The 27,706-nt window shown below is 42.7% G+C and overlaps 2 protein-coding genes across 3 annotated transcripts; both read left to right on the top strand.

Moving 5' to 3' along the window:
• The first annotated feature begins 164 nt into the window (after window positions 1-164).
• On the top strand, window positions 165-3,609 carry phb (prohibitin). The gene is given in 7 exon segments (NM_001140130.1): window positions 165-203; window positions 730-824; window positions 1,167-1,328; window positions 1,416-1,558; window positions 1,760-1,876; window positions 2,085-2,180; window positions 2,366-3,609. Coding segments are annotated over 6 exon segments (816 nt in total). The 5' UTR covers window positions 165-203; window positions 730-739; the 3' UTR covers window positions 2,579-3,609.
• Window positions 3,610-4,637: 1,028 nt separating this feature from the next.
• On the top strand, window positions 4,638-27,188 carry znf652 (zinc finger protein 652). 2 transcript variants are annotated; one of them, XM_014192818.2, is made up of 6 exons: window positions 4,638-4,994; window positions 12,219-13,684; window positions 14,200-14,347; window positions 15,728-15,843; window positions 22,024-22,168; window positions 23,490-27,188. In XM_014192818.2, exons 2-6 carry the CDS (start codon window positions 12,746-12,748, stop codon window positions 24,083-24,085), a joined length of 1,944 nt encoding a protein of 647 aa, XP_014048293.1. In that variant the 5' UTR covers window positions 4,638-4,994; window positions 12,219-12,745; the 3' UTR covers window positions 24,086-27,188. The 2 variants fall into 2 exon arrangements, with proteins under 2 accessions (XP_014048293.1, XP_014048294.1); XM_014192819.2 differs by lacking the exon at window positions 4,638-4,994 and adding an exon at window positions 10,657-11,032.
• Window positions 27,189-27,706: the final 518 nt, after the last annotated feature.

Here is a 27,706-nt window from a genome sequence, read left to right as displayed (position 1 = left end):
TTGGTGAACTTCAGCAACCAGAATGCTCAGCGATATTCTCACTAGCCAATGAATTATATCGATAAACAAGTCCCGGAGCACTTCTTATCCAATCAGAGAGGAGTTTGTTACAAGTTGACGCGCATGCTTTGTAGAAAAAATAATTCATGCGTTCCAACGTTGGCTCTGGTGGAGGTCATAGACAGAACTGACAAAAACAGCAGGTGAGTGCTAATGTAGTTCTGACCATATACATGTATCGATATATAATTAACAAAGCTCCCTAATAGTCAGATGTTGCTGTGTGACTAGTTATGTGTGTAATTATTCCGTAAACCGGGAAGGTACGCATTGAGTAACATGGACACGAGCGACCGATTTGCAAGTTCTAGTCTCTGCGTGAGCATGTAGCTACACATTGTCATGATGGCTCTAGATCAGGGTAACAAACGCTGTCGTTTGGCGTGACATTGCGTGTTTCATGTTTCAATTCACATAGCTAGTTAAATAGTCTTAGTCGTTTTTGTTGTGAAGTCTGCTTGCTTGGCTAGCTAATGTAGCGTTGGCATCATTGACAGACCAAGGCCATCACGGCAGAATGGAATAACTCAGCTTTAGTAGCTACTTGCCTACATGCAGATATATTATACCACCACATACTCAATAATATAATTAAGAGCTAGAGTTGTATCTGGTGAGCTCACATGGAAATGAATAGCTCGCTATAATCTTAAATACATTTTCTTTCAGGGCTGCAGACATGGCGAAATTATTTGAATCCATCGGGAAGTTGGGGCTGGCCCTCGCCGTTGGTGGAGGTGTTGTGAACTCAGCCCTCTTCAATGGTGAGACATTGTGCTCTGTAAATGGATCAATTGATCTTGATATCATGGAAACACCTGGATTTTTTTTTTCTCCTTTATTTAACTAGGCAAGTCGGTTAAGAACAAATTCTTATTTTCAATGAACAAGAATTTGTGGGTTAACTGCCTTGTTCAGTGGCAGAAGGACAGATGTTTACCTTGTCAACTCGGGGATTTGATCTTGCAACCGTTTGGTTACTAGTCCAACGCTCTAACCACTACGCTACCTGCTGCAATACTAGAAATTATGAATGACAAGGCTTAAAGTTGTGAATTCCATAACACTACCAACCTGAATTGTCCTAATATTTCTTAATGTTTCAGTTGATGCAGGTCATCGGGCAGTTATATTTGACAGGTTCCGGGGAGTGCAAGACGCCGTAGTTGGCGAGGGAACCCACTTCCTCATTCCCTGGGTACAGAAGCCTATCATCTTTGACTGTCGTTCTCGTCCACGCAACGTGCCTGTCATCACAGGCAGCAAAGGTAACTAACATGAGTCACGAGGACCGGCATATTAGCCTTCACACTTAGTCTTTCTCTGGCATACTAAAAGCTTTTACCTCCCCACAGATCTGCAGAATGTTAACATCACACTGCGCATCCTCTTCCGGCCGGTGACTAGCCAGCTCCCACGCATCTTCACCAGCATCGGAGAGGACTACGACGAGAGGGTACTGCCATCCATCACCACAGAGGTCCTCAAGTCCGTGGTGGTGAGTGTTAGACTAATGCTGCATTCCCATTATAAGGTTTTACCCTGGTGTTTGGGGGTAAAAACAGACTTTTGCATTTCCACCTGAGGCCTTGTCATAAAAAAAAGTCGGAGTGGCATTGGGTTGCAGTGAAGTCTATGCTATCCTGTTATTTCCTTGCGTCTGTGTTTTTATATGGGTGTGTTTGTGTGCACCTCATAGGCCCGGTTTGATGCCGGTGAGCTCATCACCCAGAGAGAGCTGGTGTCTCGGCAGGTCAGTGACGACCTGACAGAAAGAGCCAACACCTTCGGCCTCATCCTGGATGACGTCTCACTGGTAAGCTGATGTTTAAAGGGATAATGCACTCAAAACAACTTATTCCTATGATTTTATAATGTTGGGAGAACATTATTGTTCTGCGCTAATGTTTCATTTCATTGTTCTAATGAGTAAGGAAGCAACAGTGTTTTACCCACTGGCTCTGGTCATCACTTGTACATGTTCTGTGTTTTTAATTGAAGACCTCATGTTCCTCCTCCAACAGACACACTTGACGTTCGGTAAGGAGTTCACAGAGGCTGTTGAGATGAAGCAGGTGGCTCAGCAGGAGGCCGAGAGGGCCAGGTTTGTCGTGGAGAAGGTAAGAAGAAAGGGTTTGTTTGAGACATTGACAGAGATTTATTCTTTAAGGTGATAAGAATGATAAACATGCATTTAATACACTTGATGCTGGAAGTGACCCTGAAAACCAAGTGATTCTGACCTTGCACACCTTTTTATAAAGGATGAATAGAAGTCAGTGTGTTTCTTCTCTACTTCCCCCAGGCTGAGCAACAGAAACAGGCAGCCATCATCTCAGCAGAGGGTGACTCCCAGGCCGCCCTGCTCATTGCTAACTCCCTGCAGGAGGCTGGAGATGGCCTGGTAGAGCTGCGTAAGCTGGAGGCTGCCGAGGACATCGCCTTCCAGCTGTCCCGCTCCCGCAACATCACCTACCTGCCCGCTGGCCAGGGCACACTCCTCCAGCTGCCCCAGTGAGACCCACACACCCTGACCTAACCGCCCCTCCCTGTGACCAGCCAATGCATGGGCCATGGAGGGTGGGGAGGGAATGGGCGTCCACCTTCACACGCTCTCCTCCCACTCCGACTAACTATGGACTGGTGAAATAATGGCGGCTTGGGAGTGTGGAAAGGTCCTTGATAAGGTTCTGAAGTCTGAGCAGTGTGTGGGGAAGAGGAGGGAGCCTTAGGCTTGATCTATGGTAAACTACATTTAGTAAGTTCTGTCAAATACAAAATCGCCGATGCAGTAAATTATCTTGGATTTGTCTGGCAAATTCAACTCAGTGACAGAGTCCTGTGATATGAAGAAGTTGTAATTGTGTTAATTTAGGGGAAGAGCTGTTTGGAATGTCATGAAGGATGGAACATTTTAGCACTATTGTAACCACCACAGCAATCACAATACTGGGAATTTATTGATCTGAGAGGCCAAGCTATTTAATCAACTGGATTTACATTCATCTTAGCCAAGCATAAACTTCCATGGGTGAATAAGATGCTGCTACACACCAAAGTAGTGTAGGATCCAAAGCACCGTTGTTTTTCCACTCATAACTTTAAATTACATCGTACAAACAAATGATCTGAACTAATCTACCCAGGGCCATATATTCTAAATATGACTCTGAATCTACCCATCCCTTGACTTAGTCTATTGTGTAGAGATGGCCTGTCAAATGTCCTCTCACAGCTAGCTTTCCTAAAATCCTCCCAGTTTGATTGCCATGGAGTCCCAGTGCTGCACTCCTCTCTACTTGATTGGATCCTCTACAGAATCATCTTTGGTTTACTAGCACGCTGTCCACACCACCTCATCCATGGTCCTCAGTGACATGTCCCTCCTAGCCCAGTGGTATGAAACGTGCCTGTAAGATGGTCAAGTGTCGCAACCTTCCCTGATTCTTTAAAGTTTGTCGCTGTGTCTTTATTTTGGAGGGAGGATATGCAAGCCCCTGCATTCCTCTCAATATGTCTCAACTTAACAATAAAATTGTCATTTCTACAGCATGGTGTTCAGCTCTTTTTTTTTGTGTGTACCAAATCTCTGAAATGTGACACAGTTCATGTTCAAGTTATGGTTCTCATTTATAGCCACAAGAGGGCCCTATAAATATATTGTGAGTTTTGCATCCAATTTGTGAATACCTGCACTTGAGTGCATAAATATAAACTTATACCAGATGTAACGTTTGTCTGCTATTGAGTAAATTCTGTGTAGAGGTTGAAAGGACTCCCTAAACATTTTTATTTTTTACATATATATATATATATATATATATATATAAAAAAAAGCTTTACATTGAGGCAGAGAACAAACATTTACTAGGCTACCATTGCACAAATGCATGCAATGTAGTTTATACACTGTGATAACTAGAGGTAGTTTTAGAAATATAAACCTGGCTATGCTTCATATCAGATGGTTTTGTTCTTGATTGGTTCTATTGCCTTTCACCTCCTAGCCCAACAGCCTGCTATAGGTTGTAGACATTTTAGCACAGATATTTGCAGAATGGAGTACTATAAACAGTGCATCATTCAGGTCTCGCTTACACAGGATGTAAGTCTGATTTCCTGTTTGTTTTACACAGTCATAGTTGTGGGCACTACAGTAAATATTACAATCTAATTTATTTGTATGACCGTAATTGGCATACTTCAAATGACAATTACACATTTCCGTACCTAGGTCAGAGGGGGAAGTTAGTAAATATACAGTTGCACATTGTTCCACATTTCATTTTAAAAGAGTGATTACAGACAGAAGAACAACGGAGCAGTCTCAATCTACTGTGTTTGGTTAGTACAGACATCCATCCGTATAGGCTTCTATGTCCAGGAAATGGGCAATGAAAAAATGCATAAGGTGAAATACTGTATCCAACAGAAATCTCCAACATCTGGGCATTGCCAATTAGATGTACATTTCATGCAGTAGTTCGCTTTTTCCAGTAACTGATTCCGTGTCTAATCCAGCTCTGGTTTCCTCATAATTTCCCGGCTAAAGATGGGGACAGACACGAGTGCGCGCATCGTGCCCAGTCTGGTTTGAATAGAAGACGAAAAAATTGTGTCGCGCCTACCCAACCCAGACAGCGGCCTGCCTGTCAGTGCCTGGGATGAGTGAGAGTCAGTAACGTTAGTGCGAGCGAGACCTTGGCTGGGCCACGTAGCGATGGATCTACAGTAGCACTGAGTCTACTGCTAACATATCAGTGTCATACATTCTAAAAATGCATTAGTAAACACATTTGCAATCGAGCATGCAATAGGATTATCAAACAGTGGTGAACTGCAACAGTAGCTGGCTCTTTTTGTGCGTCTGCAGCACTCCAGAATCCCTGCAACTCTGATTGCACGAAATGAGAAAGAGGGCGCTCTCACCGAAGGTAACATTTCTCTACAAGTTATTATATATTTTTTAATGTATTTACAAACATGACATTTGTCTACAATGCAAGACAAATGAAGGATTTTCTTAGCGATTTTATTGTCTTGGTTATTATCAAGCTAGACTGCTGACAGTAAACCGTCATTGAGTATGTAACGAGCTGTGTGCTATCTTGCTAGGTTTTCCATGGGGAAGAGCGAATTTAAAAGATTCTTGTAGCTATGATTTTTAAACAATTGTATTAACAAATATTGACATGTTTAACCTTGGTTTGTGTACACGATGTATAAGATTTGATGCTGCAATATTGTATACTGGTGTAAAATCTCGGTTTAGCCGATTTATATCTGGGAGGTTTTGGGTTAAAAAAAAGTGAAAGTCGTCTAATTAGCTAGGATTTGCTAGCTAACGTTAGCCGTGTGCCATGGTAATTCACATTTGCGCTAGCTATGTTAGCTAGTATTATTTCTGGTGAAACGGACAGTGCATGGCGAGTTTGATTAGCTAGGTAGATATATTCAAATTGTTTCTGTCTTGTTAGTATGTCGATTTCCAACCAATGTAAAATAGCTACTGTAAACTGAATCTACCTTGTTAGTAGTTGTAAGCTAATAAATTGGCTAGCCGAACGGCCTTCTGTCCGACGGTCTTGACCAACCAATGTTTCCTTTTTGTTTAACCCTTTGCACTTATTTTTAAAGTTGGTTGTTACCAACAAAACTGCATATAATCGTGTAACCGTTGTTAATATGCGTTGCTTTGGAGTTTGTAGGATTCATCTAATATAGCCATCCGTATTTTATCAATCTGTTAGTATTATGAAAATATATTGCGGGTTTGGTAACGCGTAGCTACCAAATTAACCTAGCTAGCCAGCTGGCGAAATAGCTAGCTAGGCCAGATTGATTACAAGCGAAGCAGAGTTAGCATTCGTGCTAGATAGTCTGTTATGTTTGAGAAGGGGGCAAAGGATTGCTATGCAGTGTCAGCCGTGATTTAGGCCCAGTTGCAGCCTTGCCAATTCTTGCGAAACAAAATGTCAACTTTTATTGAGCACAATATGTCGGTTGTGCAGACGCTTTTATGAAGTGTATTTTGCCATGCACACACGTTCGTTGTGTTGAATATAGCCTCATTTCTAAAACAACATTAAGACATTTTGCTTCAAGTTCCTTCATATTACATTGTCAGACCCAACTTCATAGATACATGTTTTTGTCAATAGTAGCTAAATGGCAAGCTCTCACTAATCACTGTGACATGTACTTTAAGGGATTTCAGTATTAGTGTTTGTTATTAGTGTTTTAAGTTTGACAGACTTCTCATCTGTCAAAACTGAGACTCACCGTGGACCATCTCATTAGCCTACATTGTTGCATTTCATCATCAGATCCTTTCCCCTCTTCCTTTCCTCTGTTGTCACAGAGAGGGCTGTGGTGGAAAAAGTACCTAATTCTCATAGTTGAGTAAAAGTAAAGATGCCTTAATAGAAAATGACTGAAGTGAAAGTCAACCAGGTAAATACTACTTGAATATAAGTATTTGGCTTGAAATATACTTAAGTATCAAAAGTAAATGTAATTGCTAAAATATACTTAAAGTAAAGTGTATATCATTTCACATTCCTTATATTAAGTGAACCAGGCAGAATTGTCTTGTTTATTTTAAGTTACAGATAGCCAGGGGCACGCTCCAACACTCAGACATCATTTACAAACGAAGCATGTGTTTAGTGAGTCCGCCAGATCAGAGGCAGTAGGGATGACAAGGGATGTTCTCTTGATAAGTGTGTGAATTTGATCATTTTCCTGTCCTTCTAAGCATTCAAAATGTAACAAGTACTTTTGGGTATCAGGGAAAATGTGTGGAGTAAAAAGTATATAGTTTTCTTTAGGAATGTAGTGAAGTAAAAGTTGACAAATATAAATGGTAAAGTATAGATACCGTAAAAATATTTGTAAGTACTTTACACCACTGAGGGAGGGAAAGAGCGAAAAAGAAACACAGTCCATGCATTTGGATGGAGGATTATGACAGAGCAGAGGCCTGTGGAGGTTTAAAGTGTGATTGCCTACCACTGTTGCCCTTCTATCTATATCTCTAGAAAGCTTAGGCACAAATACCTACAGGGGCATAGGGCTCCCCTACTGTGTGCAACACAGTGGACTGGTTAAGGTCTTATGAGTTTGGAGTCAGGAATGTGAACCCTCACACATTTGCCTCAAAAGGAAAGCTCATTAAAGAGAGGGTGGAATTCAATGCTGCAGAAACAATGGTGAATGAAATTAAACCTCTGGGAAGGATTCAGCTGACACACTTTGATGCATACCCTCGACATGTCACTCTACATGCAATTTACCAACATGAAGTTGCGATTCCCACCTGCACAGGATTTGAACCCATATTGCAGACACTTTAGATGAGAGGGAGCAAAGTTCATATTTGAAAGCAGCCCAAACGGTAGTGCTGAGCGATAATTTTTTCTAAACAACTAATTGACCAATGTCAGTTCAAATATTTGAATTCCATTTTGTTCTGTTTTTTTTTTCTTCTGTGAGCTCAATGCAGACATTACACAATTTCTCTAGAGATAAATCAGATCATGCCCGAACTGTGCGCTGTAGTATGGAGTTGTAGTTTCCAACAGGCCAATATTCTACAAAGTTTAACGCAGAAAATGTGGTAAATAACTACAATGACCGTAATCCTTTGCTCACCTACTGTCCGGCCTATGTTTATTTTACTCTTGCTACATAAAAGAGACAGAATGCGAGATCAAGACGGAAAGAGAGCAGTTGCTTTGAGGTATTTTCTACCTGAAAATACATGATCAAAGTGATTGATAGTTGGTATTCAGCAGTCATAACAGTATGCCATATTTACTTAGATTTTTGTCAGACTGCATAGGCAGCAGCTCTATAGAGATGAGATTACTTAGTATACAATTATAGTCATCAATTAAAACATGTAATATACACAACTGAAATATTTGATTACTGATAAGCAGTAATGGGTAGTCACTACCACACTGCAACTTTTATTAATTGTTTTATTCTGTGTTACAGCATTCAACTCACATAATACAGTTGAAGTCTAAAGTTTACATACACCTTAGCCAAATACATTTAAACTCAGTTTTTCACATTTCCTGACATTTAATCCTGGTAAAAGAAAATCCCTGTCTTAGGTCAGTTAGGATCACCACTTTTATTTTAAGAATGTGAAATGTCAGAATAATAGTAGAGAGAATGATTTCTTTCAGCTTTTATTTCTTTCATCACATTCCCAGTGGGTCAGAAGTTTACATACACTCAATTAGTATTTGGTAGCATTGCCTTTAAATTGTTTCACTTAGGTCAAACTTTTCGGGTAGCCTTCCACAAGCTTCCCACAATAAGTTGGGTGAATTTTGGCCCATTACTCTTGACAGAGCTCGTGTAACGGAGTCAGGTTTGTAGGCCTCCTTGCTCACACACGCTTTTTCAGTTCTGCCCACAAATGTTCTATAATTTTCCTTTTTCATGATGCCATCTATTTTATGAAGTGCACCAGTCCCACCTGCAGCAAAACACCCCAACAACATGATGCTGCCACCCCCGTGCTTCACGGTTGGGATGGTGTTCTTCAGCTTGCAAGACTTCCCCCTTTTACCTCCGAACATAACGATGGTCATTATGGCCAAACAGTTCTATTTTTGTTTCATCAGACCAGAGGACATTTCCCCAAAAAGTGTGATCTTTGTCCCCATGTGCAGTTGCAAACCGCAGTCTGGCTTTTTTATGGTGGTTTTGGAGCAGTGGTTTCTTCCTTGCTGAGCGGCCTTTCAGGTTATGTCGATATAGGACTCATTTTACTGTGGATATAGATACTTTTGTACCAGTTTCCTCCAGCATCTTCACAAGGTCCATTGCTGTTGTTCTGGGATTGATTTGCACTTTTCGCACCAAAGTACGTTCATCTCTAGGAGACAGAACGCGTCTTCTTTCTGAGCGGTATGACGGCTGCGTGGTCCCATGGTGTTTATACTTGCGTACTATTGTTTGTACAGATGAACGTGGTACCTTCAGGTGTTTGGAAATTGCTCCCAAGGATTAACCAGACTTCTTGTGGAGGACTACGATTTTTTTTCTGATGTCTTGGCTGATTTCTTTAGATTTTTCCCATGATGTCAAGCAAATATGCACTGAGTTTGAAGGTAGACCTTGAAACACATCCACAGGTACATCTCCAATTGACTCAAATGATGTCAATTAGCCCATCAGAAGCTTCTAAAACCATTACATTTTCTGGAATTTTCCAAGCTGTTTAAAGGCACAGTCAACTTAGTGTTTGTAAACTTCTGACCCACAGGAATTGTGATACAGTGAATGATAAGTGAAATAATCTGTCTGTAAACAATTGTTGGAAAAATGACTTGTGTCATGCACAAAGTAGATGTCCTAACCAACTTGGCAAAACTATAGTTTGTTAACAAGAAATTGTGGAGTGGATGAAAAACTAGTTTTATTGATTCCAACCTAAGTGTATGTAAACTTCCAACTTCAACTGTACATAGTGCATTTCATGTATAAAGAAATAATGGAAAACTGATTATTTTTAATATTCAAGCTGAAACAGGACCAACCTCAAAAAGCATGGATCGCTCAGCACCACCAAACTGGAAAAAGCGGAGTCATAAACGATCAACGTTACACTGAATTTAACCCCGAGATCTGACAAGGTAATCGTACAATTACCACTGATATTGTGAAATCTGCTCTTCCTGCTCACCACATCAAAGGGCTGTGCTCTCTCATTGTGAGTGAAACTCTACCGTGACTCATCAAAGTAAGGATTTTACTCAATACGAGTTGCATAACCTCAGCTGTCCTGTGTGTGGTTATGGAATGTTTGCACATGCTCTCTTGCCCCCCCCCAATCTCACTCTGTTTGATCATGTTAATGACCGGAACAGCATTAAGTGTGTGCAAAGTTGTCACAATTTCAGGTCTAGTAAGTTCTTTGCAAATCTTCACTGAGCAGAACGAAGCCTCAGTCTTCGGTGTAAGGCACGTGTCAAACTCATTCCACGGTGGGCCGAGTGTCTGCGGGTTCTCACTCCACCCTTGTACTTTATTGAATTAAGGTCACTAATTAGTAAGGAACTCCCCACACCTGGTTATCTAGGTCTTAATTGAAAGGGGAAAACCAAAAACCTGCAGACGCTTGGCCCTCCGAATGAGTTTGAAACCCTTGGTGTAAGGGTAGGCCTACATCTGCCTGCACTACGCATCAGGAAAGCCGTGACTAATTTGACACTTACTCCACTCAGAGGGATCATCAATGCACAGGCCTCTGTCTTCTTGACCCTACTACATTCCTGTGCATAAGCAGCTGTTAAGAGAGTACAGGGCCTATTGGATTGGTTCTGTCAGATTTAACATCACATCTGCACACGGGGCAGGAGAGCATCTGAGGGAGTTTAATGTTCCAGTAGGTGAGACGAGGTGCTCTATGGAGCGCAGTCCCTCCTCTTGTGGTTGTAATGCACCTAGAGCGGTCCAATTCTCAGAAAGGATCAGACAGTCAACATGCACAGGAAGAAAGGTGGTGGGTGGATGTGCATTGTTTTGCTTTTGTCTAAATGCCTATGCATGTCTGTCCTCTTAACCTTTTTTTTTTTTTGCCAACACATAGCTGTAGGCATTTTGTTTGTGTGCTTGCATGTGTGTATTTGAGTCGATCTGTTCCAGAATTGTACTTCTCGCAACTTGAGTGTAGTGGATGGAGGAGGTGGACCCAGAGATTTTGGGGTTGTGTGTGGAGCTCGGCCTCAGACACAGTCCAGCTGCCTGGAATCTGTTGTTAGAGGGCCTCTTTGGCTTGATCAGCCTCAGAATCGTGGAGGTGGGTTGTGATGGTTAACCTATACTGGGCCGTTGAGCAGAGGATGTTTGTTTATGAGAGAGGATTTTTTTCTTTTTTCTTCTAGTGGCTCTCGAAGTCGTTGCAAATCAAGAAACCAACCCCAGTGCTGAGCCAGCGTCCGTGCCCAAGGTCATTTGGGGTCAAACATACATGTGGAAATAACAAAAAGCTTAAAGTTGTAGCTATGTCTGACTTAAATGTTTCAGTACTAGTGTCATATCCTCGAACACTGTGCCTCGAGGGTCACTGCCATGATGGTGTTATAGGGGCAGGCAGTAAACAACCCCTCAAAAGCTAAGTAACAAGAATATTGCAAAAGCTTTGTTTACATTTACAAACAGTATATTTTTTGTTCTTTGATCACTTGCACACATGCGCTGTGCAGGCTCACTCACTCAATCACTCACTCACACAGAAGCTGATGTACAGTTTCCTGTGGTTGAACTCATTTACAGCTCCCATACTGTGGTTATTTGGTGCTCTGTAACTGCCACAATAGAGGGGAAGGGGGGGGAGAGAATGACATTTTATAGGTGTTAAGGTATGAGTGCAAATCATACTTGTATTGAAGTAGCACACCCCCTAATCAGACTTCAAGAATCTAATTGAAGCACCTGGAAGAGCAGATTGCTTACTTTTTCAGTAAGTTTGTCGAAAGCTAGGCCTACATGATTGCCAATATTCATTGCTCCGTCATTAATCGTTATTGGAAAAGACAATGTGTTCTCAATGACTTACCCGGTTAACTAAAGGAAAAGTAAATAAAGCAATATTGTATATTTCATTCCAGCTTATGAATATTGTTATATGTCAGTGTATTTTATTTATTTTATTGAACCTTTTATTTAGCTAGGCAAGTCAGTGTGATAAGTGTGACCGCTATTGAAATGTGAAAGCTGAGATTGAGGTATTGATTTGTGAAACTGGTGTTTTGAAAGCCGGTTGAGATGGAAGATGGGTTTTCTGATTAAATGTGAGCGTATCATTTTGGGATGATATGACGGCATATATCAAGTCTGGTTAACAAGATGGTGAGATGAATGAAAGATGATTGACCTGAAAGCATAAATAGATTGTGAAGAGCAGGTAGACTGTGTTTGGGGATAAGTCCTCTCTCACAGAGCTCTGATGCGTGTGGTTTGGATGTTCACACATGCCAGTGAAACGGTTGCGGTGAAGCATGGCTCACTCTCAGTTCACAACGCCTTCCCCAGGTTGTAGTTTCACATCAGACACACTCACTCTGAGGCAGCACTGCACGCTTGTCACAGAATTGAGCCTAATCTCTCGTTCTCCATTTCTCTTGCTCTCACAGGCGGCAGATTGCAGATGGCTCCTGAAACGAGGCACAGAAGTTCTGACTGCAGCTCAAAGTCCGGCGTGAAGCTCACCCTCAAGACAGAAGCTTAAAGACTGAAGCCCTAACGGACAATATAACACTGACAGCCTCGAGTGAGAGACTAACCTGAGAGGCTTCACCTGCGGAGAGACCGAAACCTCATCGAGGTTGAAGAGCAGACACCCCAGCATCCAGAGAAGCTTTGAGATTCAAGCTCAACAGAAGCCTAAGCTGTAGCAGAATGCCACTCACGGTCTGTCCTCGGTCTTTGTCCTGTGGTGAGCATGGATCCCCTGTTTGAATCTGGGTGACGCTTTCTTCCCTTCACCCCTTCCTCCTTCCTGTCTCCTCAGTGGCGGGAGGGGTGGGGGATTGCTTCTGTTCCCCCTGCCCCTCCTTACAACATAGCGAGGTTACTCTCACAGTTTAAGAATACTAACACTGCTAACAAACCTCTGGCTGTGCTTCAACTAGCACTACTACAGTCTTCCCCTCCCACACACATGAAATCCTGTCAGAGCCTGAAGGGAGAGGTGTCCAGCCCAGGTGGGATGTCACAGGAGGGGCGCAGAACGCAGCAGGTGGCCCAGTCCTACTACCACTCCCCCGCCCCAGACCTGGACCTAACGGGCAAGCTGTACAGGCGGGAGGGCGGGGGCAAGCCTTACTCTGTGCTAGTGGACAACAAGATGGCAGCCAAGACCCCCATGGGTGACCAGACTCCCAGTCAGCTGTCCCCACAGCATGTTACCTCCCCCCAGCAGCAGTACTACAGAGAGGGGACAGTAGGGCAGGAGGGGGGCGTGCAGGGGGCCCAGGCAGGCAATGGGGGCACCTCCGAGGACTCGGAGGAAGAGGAGGAGTCATTCAAGCGGGAGCAGATCATCGTGGAGGTCAACCTGAACAATCAGACACTTAACGTATCAAAGGGGGACAAGTCCGCCCCCCAAAACGATACCTCAGAGAGACACTGCAGCGAGGAGGAGGAAGATGAGGAAGATGTGGAAGAAGATGAAGTTGAAGAGGAGGAAGAAATAGAGAGCCGTAGAACGAGAGCCAAGAGGGCTCGGCGTGGAGTGGCGCCCGCTACCAGCCAGCCCCGGAGGAAGACCCAGTTTACCGCTCTGAGCACCACCGGCATGACCACCAGGGGCCGACGGAAGAAGACCACCCAGCCGCCCAAGAGGACAAGCCGGACTGCCAGGGAGGGCAAGGGGACCCCCTCAGCTGGCTCTGCAACGGGGGATAAAGCGGATGGGGAGGAGCGGGAGACGCTGGCGTGTGAGAAGTGCCCCCGCGTCTTCAACACCCGCTGGTACCTGGAGAAGCACATGAATGTCACACACAGACGCATGCAAATCTGTGACAAGTGTGGCAAGAAGTTTGTCCTGGAGAGTGAGCTGGCCTTACACCAGCAGACTGACTGTGAAAAGAACATCCAGGTAAGGAGAGCTGGTGCATGTCCCAAATGGCCCGCTATTCCCTATACAGTGTACCGCTTTTGACCAGAGCCATATGGAGCCCTGGTCAAAAGTAGTGCACTATGTAGGGAATAGTGGGCCATTTGGGACGCAGACCTGGTCTCTGGTTTTTAATTAACTGTACAAGGTGTTTTTGACCTGAGCAATCAAAACGACTCCATTGATTAGGTACATTTGGCTACAGTTACGTACCAGGTACAGTGAAACGAAAATCTCACTCTGTCATCAAGGCCAGATTTCTGGGGTTTGGAGGATGTAAGAAACGTTTTGTCCAGCAGAGGGAATCGGAGCGTTAGGAACCAGCCTAGACAGATACTGTTACAGCAGTGTGGGAAATACCATCTGCAGCTCCAGGCACTGGGATTGTCTCAGCTGCTTGCTCTGGTTCTTAGATTGTGTCAGGGTAATCAATGGCACAAAACAACAATCATCACCTGTTACTGAATGTGTTATGTGTGTGGTGTTCTGCTGCTCAGTGCGTCTCCTGCAACAAGTCTTTCAAGAAGCTGTGGTCGCTGCACGAGCACATCAAGATTGTGCACGGCTACGCAGAGAAGAAGTTTGCCTGTGAGATCTGTGACAAGAAGTTCTACACAATGGCTCATGTCCGCAAGCACATGGTTGGTAGGTGGACTCCAGTTTGTCTGTTCCTGCTCTTCCTGGTAACTCCCAAGTGTCCCTAATAGGATATACATTGCCTTGCAAAAGTATTCATCCGCCTTGGATTTCTTCACATTTTGTTACAAAGTGGGATTAAAATTGATTTAAATTTTTTTGACAACAACCTACACAAAATACTCTTGTTAAAGTAGAAGAACATTTAATATATAAAAAAAGATGAATATAAGTTAAATAACAAAAATATAGTTGTTGCATAAGTATTCAGCTCCCCGAGTCGATACATGTTAGATAACACCTTTGGCAGTGATTACAGCTGTGAGTTTTCTTGGGTATGTCTTTAAGAGCTTTACACACCTTTATTGTGCAATATTAGCCCATTATTGTTTTCATAATTCTTCAAACACTGTCATTTTGCAGATCATGGCCAGGCAGTCGTTTCTGAAGTCTTGCCATAGATTTTCAAGCAGAAATAAGTCAAAACTGTCACTTGGCCACTCATGAACATTCACTTTCTTCTTGGTAAGCAACCAGTGTACATTTGCCCTTGCGTTGTAGGTTGTCTCGCTGAAAGGTGAATTCCTCTTCCAGTGTCTGGTGTAAAGCAGACTAAACCAGGTTTTCCTCTAGGATTTTGCCTGTGCTTAGCTCTATCCCATTTTGTGTTGGATTTGCCCCAAACATAAGGCTTTGCACTTAGGCCAAAATGTGTATTCATTTACAGTATTACTTCAGTGCCTTGTTGCATACAAGATGCATGTTTTGGAATATTTGTGTTCTGTACATTTGCTCTCTTCTATTCACTCTGTCATTATTGTGGAGTCACTACAATGTTGTTGATCCGTCCTCAGTTTTCTCCCATCAGGCTTTAGAAAAGCTCCCTGGTCTTTGTAGTTCAATCTGTGCTTGAAATTCAATACTTGACTGAGGGATAATACATACATATGTGGTATGTATGGGGGACAGAGGAAGGGTTAGTCGTTCAAAAATCATGTCAACCCCTATTATTTCACACAGAGTGAGTCCATGTAACCTAAGTGATTTGTTGAGGTACTTTTTACTCCTGAACTAATTTAGGCTTGCCTAAACAAAGGGGCTAGATACTTAGGCAACGATTATATTTTAGTTATCTATATGGAATTATTCTTCCACTTTGACATTGAGTAGATTGTTGACAAAAAATGTACATTTAAATAAATTTTAATCCCACTTCGTATCATTAAAATGTGAAGAAATCCAAGGGGTATGAACACTTTTGCAAAGCTCTGTACATCTGTATCAATTGGAACTAACTCACCCTCTTTTGCCTTTCTTGCTCTCTTTCATGGATCAACATTCAGATCTCTGGTTGGCGCCCACCTTTAACCTGTTACTTTCTCTCTGCAGCTCACACTAAGGACATGCCGTTCACCTGTGAGACCTGTGGCAAGTCGTTCAAGCGTAGCATGTCCCTGAAGGTTCACTCACTGCAGCACTCTGGGGAGAAGCCCTTCCGCTGTGAGGTGAGCTGTTTAGACTTGCAGTCACATTGTCCCTCCCACACTCAAACACAGACTGAAACAGAAGATTTATTTCACTTTATAGGGTATTGGAAGAGATGGACGCGCACACACACACACACACACACACTGTCAACATTTTTTACATACAAAACTGAGGCTTGAAAGCAAAATGAAGATGTTTATCAAAAGATCATAGTGCATAAATGAAAGGTGAAAACAAAACACAAACGTTTCGGCCTCAGGCCATCATCAGTTGGAATTGTCGGTAGGCACGTCTGGCTTCTGTTTCAAGGATAATTGCAAATGTCACATGATCAAGCAAGAAAACGCATCAGTACATAGTTCAATAGAATGCCTGATCTAGATTATACAAAAGGGAACAGAGAAATATCAACAAATATTGCTTTTACATATACAATGTGAGCATTTCTTCAGAATATGTAGTAGAGGTCAACCGATTATGATTTTAACACCGATACCGATTTATTGGCGGGCCAAAAAAAAAAAAACGATACCGATTTAATCGGCCGTTTTTTTGTTTGTTTCTGTTTAAAAAATATATATTTTATTTGTAATAATGACAATTACAACAATACTGAATGAACACTTATTTTAACTTAATATAATACATCAATAAAATCAATTTAGCCTCAAATAATAAATAATGAAACATGTTCAATTTGGTTTAAATAATGCAAAAACAAAGTGTTGGAGAAGAAAGTAAAAGTGCAATATGTGCCATGTAAGAAAGCTAACGTTTAAGTTCCTTGCTCAGAACATGAACATATGAAAGCTGGTGGTTCCTTTTAACATGAGTCTTCAATATTCCCAGGTAAGAAGTTTTAGGTTATAGTTATTATAGGACGATTTGTATTTCATGTACCTTTGACTATTGGATGTTCTTATAGGCACTTTAGTATTGCCAGTGTAACAGTATAGTTTCTGTCCCTCTTCTCGCTCCTACCTGGGCATCGACAACAGCCACCCTCGAAGCAGCCACCCCATGTAGAGCAAGGGGAACAACTACTCTAAGTCTCAGAGCGAGGGACGTTTGAAATGCTATTAGCGCGCACCCCGCTAACTAGCTAGCCATTTCACATCGGTTACACCAGCCTAATCTCGGGAGTTGATAGGCTTGAAGTCATAAACAGCGCAATGCTTGAAGCATAGCGAAGAGCTGCTGGCAAAACGCACGAAAGTGCTGTTTGAATGAATGCTTACGAGCCTGCTGTTGCCTACCACCGCTCAGTCTGACTGCTCTATCAAATCATAGACTTAATTATAATATAATAAAAACACAGAAATACGAGCCTTAGGTCATTAATATGGTCGAATCCGGAAACTATCATCTTGAAAACAAAACGTTTTTCCTTTCAGTGGAATACGGAACCGTTCCGTATTTTATCTAACGGGTGGCATCCCTAAGTGTAAATATTCCTGTTACATTGCACAACCTTCAATGTTATGTCATAATTACGTAAAATTCTGGCAAATTAGTTCGCAACGAGCCAGGCGGCACAAACTGTTGCATATACCCTGACTCTGCGTGCAATGAATGCAAGAGAAGTGACACAATTTTTCCTGGTTAATATTGCCTGCTAACCTGGATTTCTTTTAGCTAAATATGCAGGTTTAAAAATGTATACTTCTGTGTATTGATTTTAAGAAAGGCATTGATGTTTATGGTTAGGTAGAGTCGTGCAACGACTGTGCTTTTTTTCGCAAATGCGCTTTTGTTAAATCATCCTCCGTTTGGCGAAGACGTCTGTCTTTGTTAGGATGAAATAGTCTTCACAGTTTGCGACGAACCAGGCAGCCCAAACTGCTGCATATAGCCTGACTCTGTTGCAAGGGAAGTGACACATTTTCCCTAGTTAAAAGAAATGCATGTTAGCAGGCAATATTAACTAAATATGCATGTTTAAAAATATATACTTGTGTATTGATTTTAAGAAAGACATTGATGTTTATGGTTAGGTACACGTTGGAGCAACGTGTACCTAAGCGATTATATGCAACGCAGGACAGGCTAGATAACTACACATGGTTGATGATATTACTAGTTTAACTAGTGATTATGATTGATTGTTTGTTTTTTATAAGATAAGTTTAATGCTAGCTAGCAACTTACTGCATTCGCGTAACAGGCAGGCTCCTCGTGGAGTGCAATGTAAAGCAGGTGGTTAGAGCGTTGGACTAGTTAACCGTAAGGTTGCAAGATTGAATCCCCGAGCTGACAAGGTAAAAATCTGTCGTTCTGCCCCTGAACAAGGCAGTTAACCAACGTTCCTAGGCCATCATTGCCTAGTTAAATAAAGGTGTAAAAAAATAAAAAAGGCGTCCAAAAATACCGATTTCCAATTGTTATGAAAACTTGAAATCGGCCCTAATTAATCGGCCATTCCGATTAATCGGTCAACCTCTAATATGTAGCACAGGATTGTAATAGAGTAGGGCGCTAGAGAGACCACTAGATGGGGATATGGAACACCGATAAGTGGCAATATACCAGTTACAGAAACCCTTCAATAACAATTCTTCATTCATGCATGATGGTTGGAGAGTTTTTTTTTAAATAGAACATCCACCTGCATTCGGTCTGGAGAAGACCAAGTTTAAGATTACCTAATAGAGTATACACATTTTTTCATGAATATTCGTTTTATAAGGACAGTGTTTATCAGAGTATGAATAGTGTCCATTTTTTATGTATTTGTATTAGAATCCTTAAATATTGACTTCTAGCTAGTAAGGTTTGAATGGCTAACTCAGACAAACTGGGCAGGATTCAGACAACTATGGGTTGTTTGAACAGAGGAATATGGCCTGCTGTACTGTGACTGCTCCAAAATGGTGATCACTATTGAACTATGTCAAACATTAGCAGACCATGAATACACATGGTGTAGAGAATAACTGGAATAAAAATATAGACTGGTGAAGTTGGATTTTTGGACTGTTTACTTTTTAAAGACCCAGTGCAGTCAAAGCTCTGTCTTTCCTGTGTTTTGTATAATGTTGTACAACAGCTGATGAAACTAACAGTAAAAGTGTGAAAACATTTTAAAGTGTTAGTTCCTGATTCTTTTTAATTTTTTTTCAACCAGCAACTATCTACATAGGACCATTTAATCAGCAGAGCTCTATACTGCAAATCAGGTTTGAGCAGTTAGAGAGGTAACTTTGGTCAACTCTGAGTTCAACTCTGGATAACCGGTACAACAAGGCTCACCTTTTTAGTAAGTTACATTTTTATGACAAGGAGTCTTTCATAACTACCTGCCCTGGGGCAAGTAACTATTTATGCTGAATGAAGTGTCTGAGCCGTAAATTGAGGACCAATAAATTCAGGTTTATTCCCTCTCGCATAGATTGCATCATCATCCCCTTAATTTGAGGAAGACAACTGAATATTAAATTCATGTTAAAATACCTATCCCATTACAGAATGCATTTGAAACTTCACACTCAGTAAAACTTTTGTATGACTTAATACGATTGTTTTATCGCTAGGAGTGGGTGGTGATTATGTATTGAAAAGCACAGCAAAGCCGGCATTAACGATAAGTAATAAAATAAAAACAGCACTTCTAAAAGCCTGTTTCGGACCATAGCCTGCTATATTTGCAGTACAACTTTTCTTTAAATTAGATTTTGGCACAAATTAAAATGTGGTACCGACTCGCCCATGGATTGATGTTTCAGCATGGTCTTAGTGAAGACTTTGGCGTTCTACTAGCCATGTGTGACATGTACACACAGTTATAAGCCTGCTAGAGCTGGTGGCAGGCGGACGAGCAATATCCACCATCGTAGTATGGATTAAGCCTGAGATTGAATCTGAAGCTAACTGAAGCTGACTAACCTTAGAAAACCCTGATTAGATCTAGCTTCCTTCATAGTATACCCCCTCCGGTTTTGCATGGGTGGAGTTTTGGTTCGCCTGGTCACATCACTAGTTGGTATAAGTTAATAGACCAATAACAGAGTTCCAATATTCGCTATTTAAGTGATGATGTCCGAAAAGCCGGTGTTTGGAGGAAATATTGGCACGGGTGTTGTTCGTCGAGGGCCAGCAAACCGTGCCAATATATCCTCCAAACACCGGCTTCGAGGGCATTATCACTTTTATGCAACGGGTTACCAACATATTCAAATAATTATTTACATATTTTCAAACTTAAAAAAAAAAAGAATATTAATTTCATCCTTCTGCAAGATGTAGTCCCGACACAAATCTAGGGTTGCTACCCAAGCCGGCTGGTCGTTCGTTTTATCGGTTTGGTTGCCAGAGACACGGCCCAGTCGTTCAGTATTTTTGTTCTGTATCTCTGGATGCAACCCAGCCATTCGTTTTAAATGTTCCATTGTCATACTGGCTGGCGACGTTCTTATCCCTTGCTTGTGTTAGCAGTTGATGTTATTTTTCAGTAACACGGACCCCAAAGCAAATCGGGGGGGAGAAAAATAGGTTTATTCAAAAATAACAAATCATATATGTTATGCTGAGAAGTAGATGTTCATTCTTCCATGTCCTTAGTTTTCTCCACAGAACATTTATAACCCCCAACCCTAGCCGGGGTTGACCAATTAGAATTCCTTGCAGTAGAATTGGGCCAGTGGCCAAATAACAAGTATCCTGTTTCAGGCTCAATGTATAGACGATTCAGACCAATGAGATCTTGCCACACGTAGCTATGAGTCAGGACTGAAATCCCTACACAGATTCTAACCAGACGTTGAACTGAAAAACAACTATTTCTATTGATTGTTAATTCCCTATTGACCTCTAGTCCTTTGCGTTGTGTATTATCTTAAAATACTCTTACACTTGCTAGCTAGAAAACTATGGCTAACATAGTCACGTCAAATAGTGCAGCCAGAATAACAACAGCAGCTGCATTTGTTTAAGCTGTTTTCTAGTGACATCTATTTGGACACATCCAAAACAATGAGCTATTGAGGCAAGAATTCGCCTAGCTTAGAAAATTTGCTCTCTCGTCAGGACACTGTTGTTCAGAGGAGCTAGTAAACAACACCGCTAACACAATCACTTCAAACTGAAGCTGGAAAGACTGCAAACTAGCTGCACTTCGTTTCGTTTGACCTTTTTCTTAATTGACGTTTCGTTGTATATATCCATAAAAATGGTAAATGATTTTGACTGGCAGAGAAACGCTGCCTGTATCTTGTCCTGACTCCCGACACGTTCATTACTATGGGACACCTGGAGATCGAATTTGAATATTGAAACAATGTTGCAAATGTCAGAGATAGACAGCAAGGTTTATGCAAATCTCCATTGTTGAAAAATAAATGTTAGTCTAAAAGAAATGTGGGACTGTCTAGATGCGTTTTATAGTGGAGATCAAGTTTATATATTGCATGGCTGGGCTGATGAGACAGTGGATTGCGCATTCAAATGGAGCCGAGTAAATAAGCATTTTAACGTAATAGATTTAGCCTGTGGTTACTTGTGGAATAGACACCGGCTAGAATGTTGTTTTAACCATTCAGTATTAGACCCACCCGTTGTATAACGTTAGCTAACTGTCAGAGAAGGTAGTGTGCGGCAAACATGCGTGCCTGTTTCGGGTCTGAACTGCCACTACAAATAATCAAGTGGCCATGTAGGGGTTCAACAAGGGCAAACAGAGCTCCTTGTTGAAATCTCCTCAGGTGTTCATTTGCATACCCAGCATTCTGGTTTATAGGGCATTCTGTAGGAAGCAGGTACCACCTCCCTCTGTGGGCCTCTGTGTGGCCAACCACATAAAGGGAGGAGGGTTGTCTGGGAACATGTGGTTGGTTGGATGGGTGGGGCTCCATGTGATTAAATAAAGCAACTCCACTGACATGTTATTAAAGAGTACAGCTGACTCAGTACTGCGCAGTGGGCTCCTTCTTCCACTACATCTGTGTTTAGGTATATATTATGTGTGTTTATGTATGTATTATTATAGTGTTATTATACAGTAGCCCTTATGAATTTCCATTACAGGGATGATTGTGTATGTGCTATGTCCTCTAAACGGCTACGTCTCAAATGGCACCCTATTTCCATATATAGTGCACTACTACACCCTATGGGCCCTGGTCAAAAGTAGTGCACTTACTAGGGAATAGGTTGCCGTTTGGGACACCTAAATGTCTCTCTCTCTCCTCCCTGTTTCTCTATAGAACTGTGCTGAGAGGTTCCAGTATAAGTACCAGCTACGCTCCCACATGAGCATCCACATCGGACACAAGCAGTTTATGTGTCAGTGGTGTGGCAAGGACTTCAACATGAAGCAGTACTTTGACGAGCACATGAAAACACACACAGGTGAGACATACAGTGAACACACACCAGTTTACACTCACACACTCACTGAGGAATTTGCGTGACACAAACGTGCAATTACAAAGCTCACCCTCAAGGACTTCTTCTTATAAAAGCCTTTGAACTTGTTCATGTCATCAAAATGTTTGAAACCAAATATTGAGACACTGGTCTTCCAATAACGTTAGAAGCCAGACCTCTTCATTCTTCAACATTCGTAAATTCTCCCTGACCAAAGCCATCCCATTTACTGGAGAGTCTGCGTGGCCTTCAGTCTTGATCCCTAGTCAGCCAGTGAGACTCCGTAGATGCTCTATAAAAGGAAAGAAACGGGGCGTCCCCAGACGTGCAGTACCGAGACCTTGCCCAGTCTATATAATGAGAGGGTGGCAAAGCATCAGTGGTGCCTCTCCTCCATGTCTACTTATAATGACTACCATGACACATTCTATATTACATCTTACATTTTCTCCCCTGCCACTTTTCTCCTTTCCAAAGCAGAACATCGGGACCAGGCCTGTTCTTTTTCAGTCGTTTTAATGTAATTTCTCCCTCCCTAGTGTGGGTGGGTTCCCTGCACTCCCTGGTGGTTCTTTTTGTAAGGTGTAATTATTTTACCCTCTCCCGGCCGCAGCTGACCAATTTGGCCTCCTGTGGTCAGACACACCCAGTGATGCCTTATAATACACAGCCTTCTCCTTCTTCATCCTTTTTTCCTTCTTCTTCTCCCCAAGGTTTATGCTTTCCTCTGGAACTTACCTACTACACAGAAGTTGCAGAACATTTACAAAAGGCTCCAGTCTAATTTCTCACAATTAAGTGATTCACTGTCATACTGTAAATGGTTTACCGGAGCCTCTCAGAAAACATGCAGCTCAGATTAAAGCCGAGAGACGCTTTCAGTATGCTGTGAATGATTGTACGGGGGTGGTAACGGGCACACTGAATGAAAGGTTAATGAGAGCAGCTCTCGAATGGACAGCCGTTGTTCATTTTCACATCTCCTCTCATCCCAAAGTGTGAACTGGCATCGCTGCCTGCTGAGTGGGTGGTTAGACAGCAATGACCCCTCATACTCTCCTACAGTGACATTGTCTGATTGCAAAGTTAACTTCTTCATGAAGTTCAGAGGGGTTTAATCAGCACAGGACAAAAAGTGTTGCCAGGTGGTATATTCTTCTTCTCATGCATGAAGTCCTGTGATGTGTGATAGTCCCTGACTCTCCTTAATTAGTTTAACTAAATCACCCATCTCCTCTCCTCTCTCTCTCTCTCTCTCTCTCTCTCTCTCTCTCTCCTTTCTCTCTGTCCCTGTCCCCTGCAGGAGAGAAGCCATTCATCTGTGAGATCTGTGGGAAGAGCTTCACCAGCCGGCCCAACATGAAGCGCCACCGCCGCACCCACACAGGAGAGAAGCCCTACCCCTGCGAGTTGTGCAGCCAGCGCTTCCGCTTCTCCAACATGCTCAAGGCCCACAAGGAGAAGTGCTTCCGGGTCACCAGCTCTGTGACCCTGCAGGCCAGCAGCCTCCCCCTGCCTCTCCACCTCTCTGCCACCTCCTCCTCTGGCCCGGGCCTCGCCCCCTCAGCTGCCACCACCTCCGCCCCTCTGGGCCTCAGCCCGGCAGGGGGGGCTCTTCCCCCACGTGCTCCCGTGGGACATGCCACCTTCTCCCACCTGCACATGACCCCCTCTCACCATCTCCCTCACCACCACACATCGCAACAGCAGCAGCACCACCCCGGCACGCCCCTGCAAGCACCCCCTCTCCCCCACCACCACCTGCCTGTGCCCCCTGTCTCACCCCCCCCCGCCCTCTTCAAGAGCGAGCCCCTTACCCACTGTGGGCAGGAGGACAGCAGCTACCTGCGTTACATGGCACCGCAGGACAAGGGGCCTGGGGCCCCCCAGCATCACTGAACCCTATATGGGCCCTGGGCTCCAGGCCTGCCTGCCACACCTCGGTTACCCCCACCCCAACTCTCCCTGTACCTCGCCCCTGGTGTAGAGCGGCCCCTCGATGACTGATATGAACAAGACACTCAGAGCTCAGTACACACCAGTGTGTGAGGGATACAGACAGGTACACTTTCAGTCTACACTTTAGATAAGTGAGTGACCCACTTAGCTAGAGACCCAAGTCAACTGACACAGATTTTACAACCTCTTGCTCATATCTTTTCTTGTGAAAATATTCTTAGAAAATCCTGTATTCTTAGACAAACTGCCTCCCATGGTAGAAGGCTGTATGTGAGTTATCCCTTGTTTGTGTCCATTGTATCCTCTCCCCACTGATGGTTGCTAATGTCATTATTCTACTAGTGGTTCCTTATCCAGGTAGCGGATCAGAACAGATCGATTTCATCAACTTAGTCCTTCATGTCGACTGACTTAAACAACGGTTGCACAGTTCTGGGGGAGTTGTAAGTCCTGGTCCTAAGGCTGACCCGTAGGACCATGGGGTCACCAAGGTCTTGTTGAATGTTTACCATCCTGGTGCCAACTGGGTCTCCCACTGTCTCCTAAGGCATTCCACACTGGCTCTACCAGCAGTAGGCCAGGAATCACTGCCATAGCTCACAGTGGGGAGGTTAGAAAATGTCTGTTAGTGCTACTACTAGTCTGTTGCGACAGAGATTCTGGTTAATTGGTGCTTTCCATTGCAGTACTACACACTTCTATACACAGGCTAGATCTCGTAACATCTGGAGTTCCTCAGTGTAATGTAACAGTGTGGGATTGGTTGTGTTGTGATGCAGTTCTGGGATTTGTCTTCTTGACTGACATACAGCCTTCGAGCTGACAAGATCAAACGTTCCCAACAGAACAAACCTGATGATCCTGAATGTGCCGCCATGTGTACACACACACACACACACACTTCAAAAATCAGTATGTCATCACTGGTCTCACTTCACACAAAATGCTTGTCAAGGGATTCTGCAGGGTTTTTTTGTCTTCTGTCATCAAAACAGTTAAATACTGCCAAATACGACCCAACCTGGACCTCGCGTGTCTCTTCCGTCTCTCGCGCTTTCTTTCTCGCTCCTCTCTCTCTCCCGCTGCTGCTGCTGAGATGATGATGATGATGATGATACGGGTCATCATGTAAAAGGCCATTAAAACACATTCAGAAGTTCCGACTTTTTCAGCACAACTCATAACTGAAAAATATGTATTTTTCCCAACCAGCCTATATTCCACAGCTTGGTGTGGAGCATGACACTTGTTTGTATTGTAACAAGTTGTTCTCTTAGTTTGACATATTCTGTATAAGGTTACACAAACATTGAGGCCCTATCGCACACGTTGGCAAATAATGATGAATCGAAACACGTTGAATGTTGCCTAGATGGAGGGATATTGGCTGACGGTTTAGCAATCAAATGTGTTATTTTCTAGTAATATTTTCTGGAAATATCCTACATTCGGTTTCAGACTGAAGAATTATTCTCATCTCGCTCTGAACATACTGTTGAGTGATAGTCATAGGAAAGGTTAGAGGGTATGTCTAACATGCATTTCAATTTCTGGTGTAGATACATTTACTCAAGTTGTACATTTACTCAAAGAAATCACATTTGTATATGTAACCTTTCGTGTGTGTGTGTGAATGTTCCCGCTGTTCCATTGTATGATATTCTGACAGTCCGGTTGTTACTATGGATGAACGACAGTGAGAGATTCTGTCTTGCCGGATTGTTGATTATGGGTTGCAGGCTGTTGTCCGCCGCCCCTTCACCCTGTCTGGGACTGTTATCGGATAAGACTCAGTGTTGAGGAGCAACATTAAGGTGTGGGTTTGTCTCAGTAATGGCAAAATGGAACCCCTCCGGTGCTGTTGTAACAAAAGCTGCTTTTACATAGTCTCTGGGTCTCTCCCTCTATGCACACCCTGCTGAAGCCATGCCATCTCTTGAAGGGGGTTCTGGGGGTGATTTGCACACAAGAATATGTCTGATATGTTTCTGTGGATTAACACAATAGGTATAGCATAGTAGTGGATCAGGTTACTGTGTTTGCATATTGGGAGAAACTGAAGAGGAGCAAGGCCCATTGAATTTGGTTTAACAGTGGACAGAGATGCCCACCCTCTAGAGAGCTACAACCATTCTGCCGTTACTGTGGGTCTGTTAGTTGGGCCTCTGTATCAGCTTAACCGTGAGTTACTTACTGTTTTTTCATGATGTTTCAGTATGAGTTTTTTTTTTTACGTTTGGTTTTGAAAAGCTTATTCATTTGTGTATATCCTCTGCACTTTACTGCTGCGTGAGTGAGGCGCAGTGAAGGGAGGGTCTGACGATGCATTGTGGGAGTGAGTGATGTTGGGTGCATGGAGGGAGGTGGTGGTTGGTTTGGTGAGTGGCTGTTTTGGGCAAGGAAAAGGAGGAGAATCAATCTGGAGGTGGATAGTGTGGAAGGGACCATGGCATAAGGAAATGTTTTGTTTAGTTCATACATTTTGTTTATTATAGACTGGCTCTAATATGGACTCCCAAAGAGTGATCGAGTAGTGGTGTTCCTCCTGCTTTGGCTATTTTACACTAGCCCCTCCCTGCTTCATCTGATCTGAAATACATTTGACGTGTTTGTCTGCCTCATATCCAGTTTCCTCTTTGTTGTATAACGTTTTCTCTTCCGATTTACTGTATGATTCTCCTCCTTTCATATTTGTTATATAGAATGCACTTTTGACTAAAATCCTGGCTAGTTAAGAAAAATAGCAATGTATATTCTTTAAAGATGTTTTAAAAAAAAAAAAATCAATATACTTTTTCCCCTCATGTATTTTTAACCACTTAATGTAGCATTGCATATTTTATTATTGTAAGTATCTGGTACAAAATTGTGCGGCTTTATACGGTCCTGGGTTGTTTTTTTGTTTGGGGGGGGGGGGGGTTGTTTTGTATGTTTGTTTTTGGAGATAGAGGAGAAGTTGAAATGTTGGGCCTTTTTTTAATAATGTACATTTTAACAGACTCTATCTGCTAACTTTCAGAAGTAAAAAAACAAGTAGCCATAATTATCACACATTTGTGTGCTGTCGTGTGTTCTTTGTGGTATTAGTTTTCAAATGCACATGAAGCTATGCATTAATGGTGTCCTGTTCTCACAGCTTATGGAACAACATTTCAGTCTCAGCTAGGGCTGCACAATTATTCAAATTATTATCGAAATTGCAATATCGACTTGTACAATATGCATATCGCAAGAGGTTGCAATTTATTCTTACACGCCACGAATGTAACATTCAAGCGTGATAAGGGTCCCCTGGGAAACTGGCCGACACCGGTTCCTACCCTGTCACTACAACTTGTACTCTACCTTGCTTGTTCTTTAGTTGTCATGCCAAACTACACCAAGCATAGAATCAGGGTGGCTATTTTTATTTCTATGATTCCAACAGTTCAGCAAAGTGTTTTGATCTAAATTGCAAGTTAAATCATAATCGCAATATTTGGTAAATATCATGCGCTCCTAGTCTCAGCCCTACGTCACGTTGTCTGTTGCAACGGTGACCACAGGGGTCTTGTATACAGA

The sequence above is a fragment of the Salmo salar genome, chromosome ssa03, assembly GCF_905237065.1.
Source record: "Salmo salar chromosome ssa03, Ssal_v3.1, whole genome shotgun sequence".
NCBI lineage: Eukaryota > Metazoa > Chordata > Actinopteri > Salmoniformes > Salmonidae > Salmo > Salmo salar.
The sequence above is the reverse complement of the archived record's forward strand: the minus strand, read 5'-3'. Positions and strand labels throughout refer to the sequence as shown.

What these genes read in the sequence shown, in the direction of transcription:
- znf652 (XM_014192818.2), top strand. Translation starts at nt 12,746, where the DNA reads ATGAAATCCTGTCAGAGCCTGAAGGGAGAGGTGTCCAGCCCAGGTGGG. An exon ending in TGTCCGCAAGCACATGGTTG is followed by an intron (nt 14,348 to 15,727) that starts GTAGGTGGACTC and finishes TTCTCTCTGCAG; the next exon opens with CTCACACTAAGGACATGCCG. An exon ending in AGAAGCCCTTCCGCTGTGAG is followed by an intron (nt 15,844 to 22,023) that starts GTGAGCTGTTTA and finishes GTTTCTCTATAG; the next exon opens with AACTGTGCTGAGAGGTTCCA.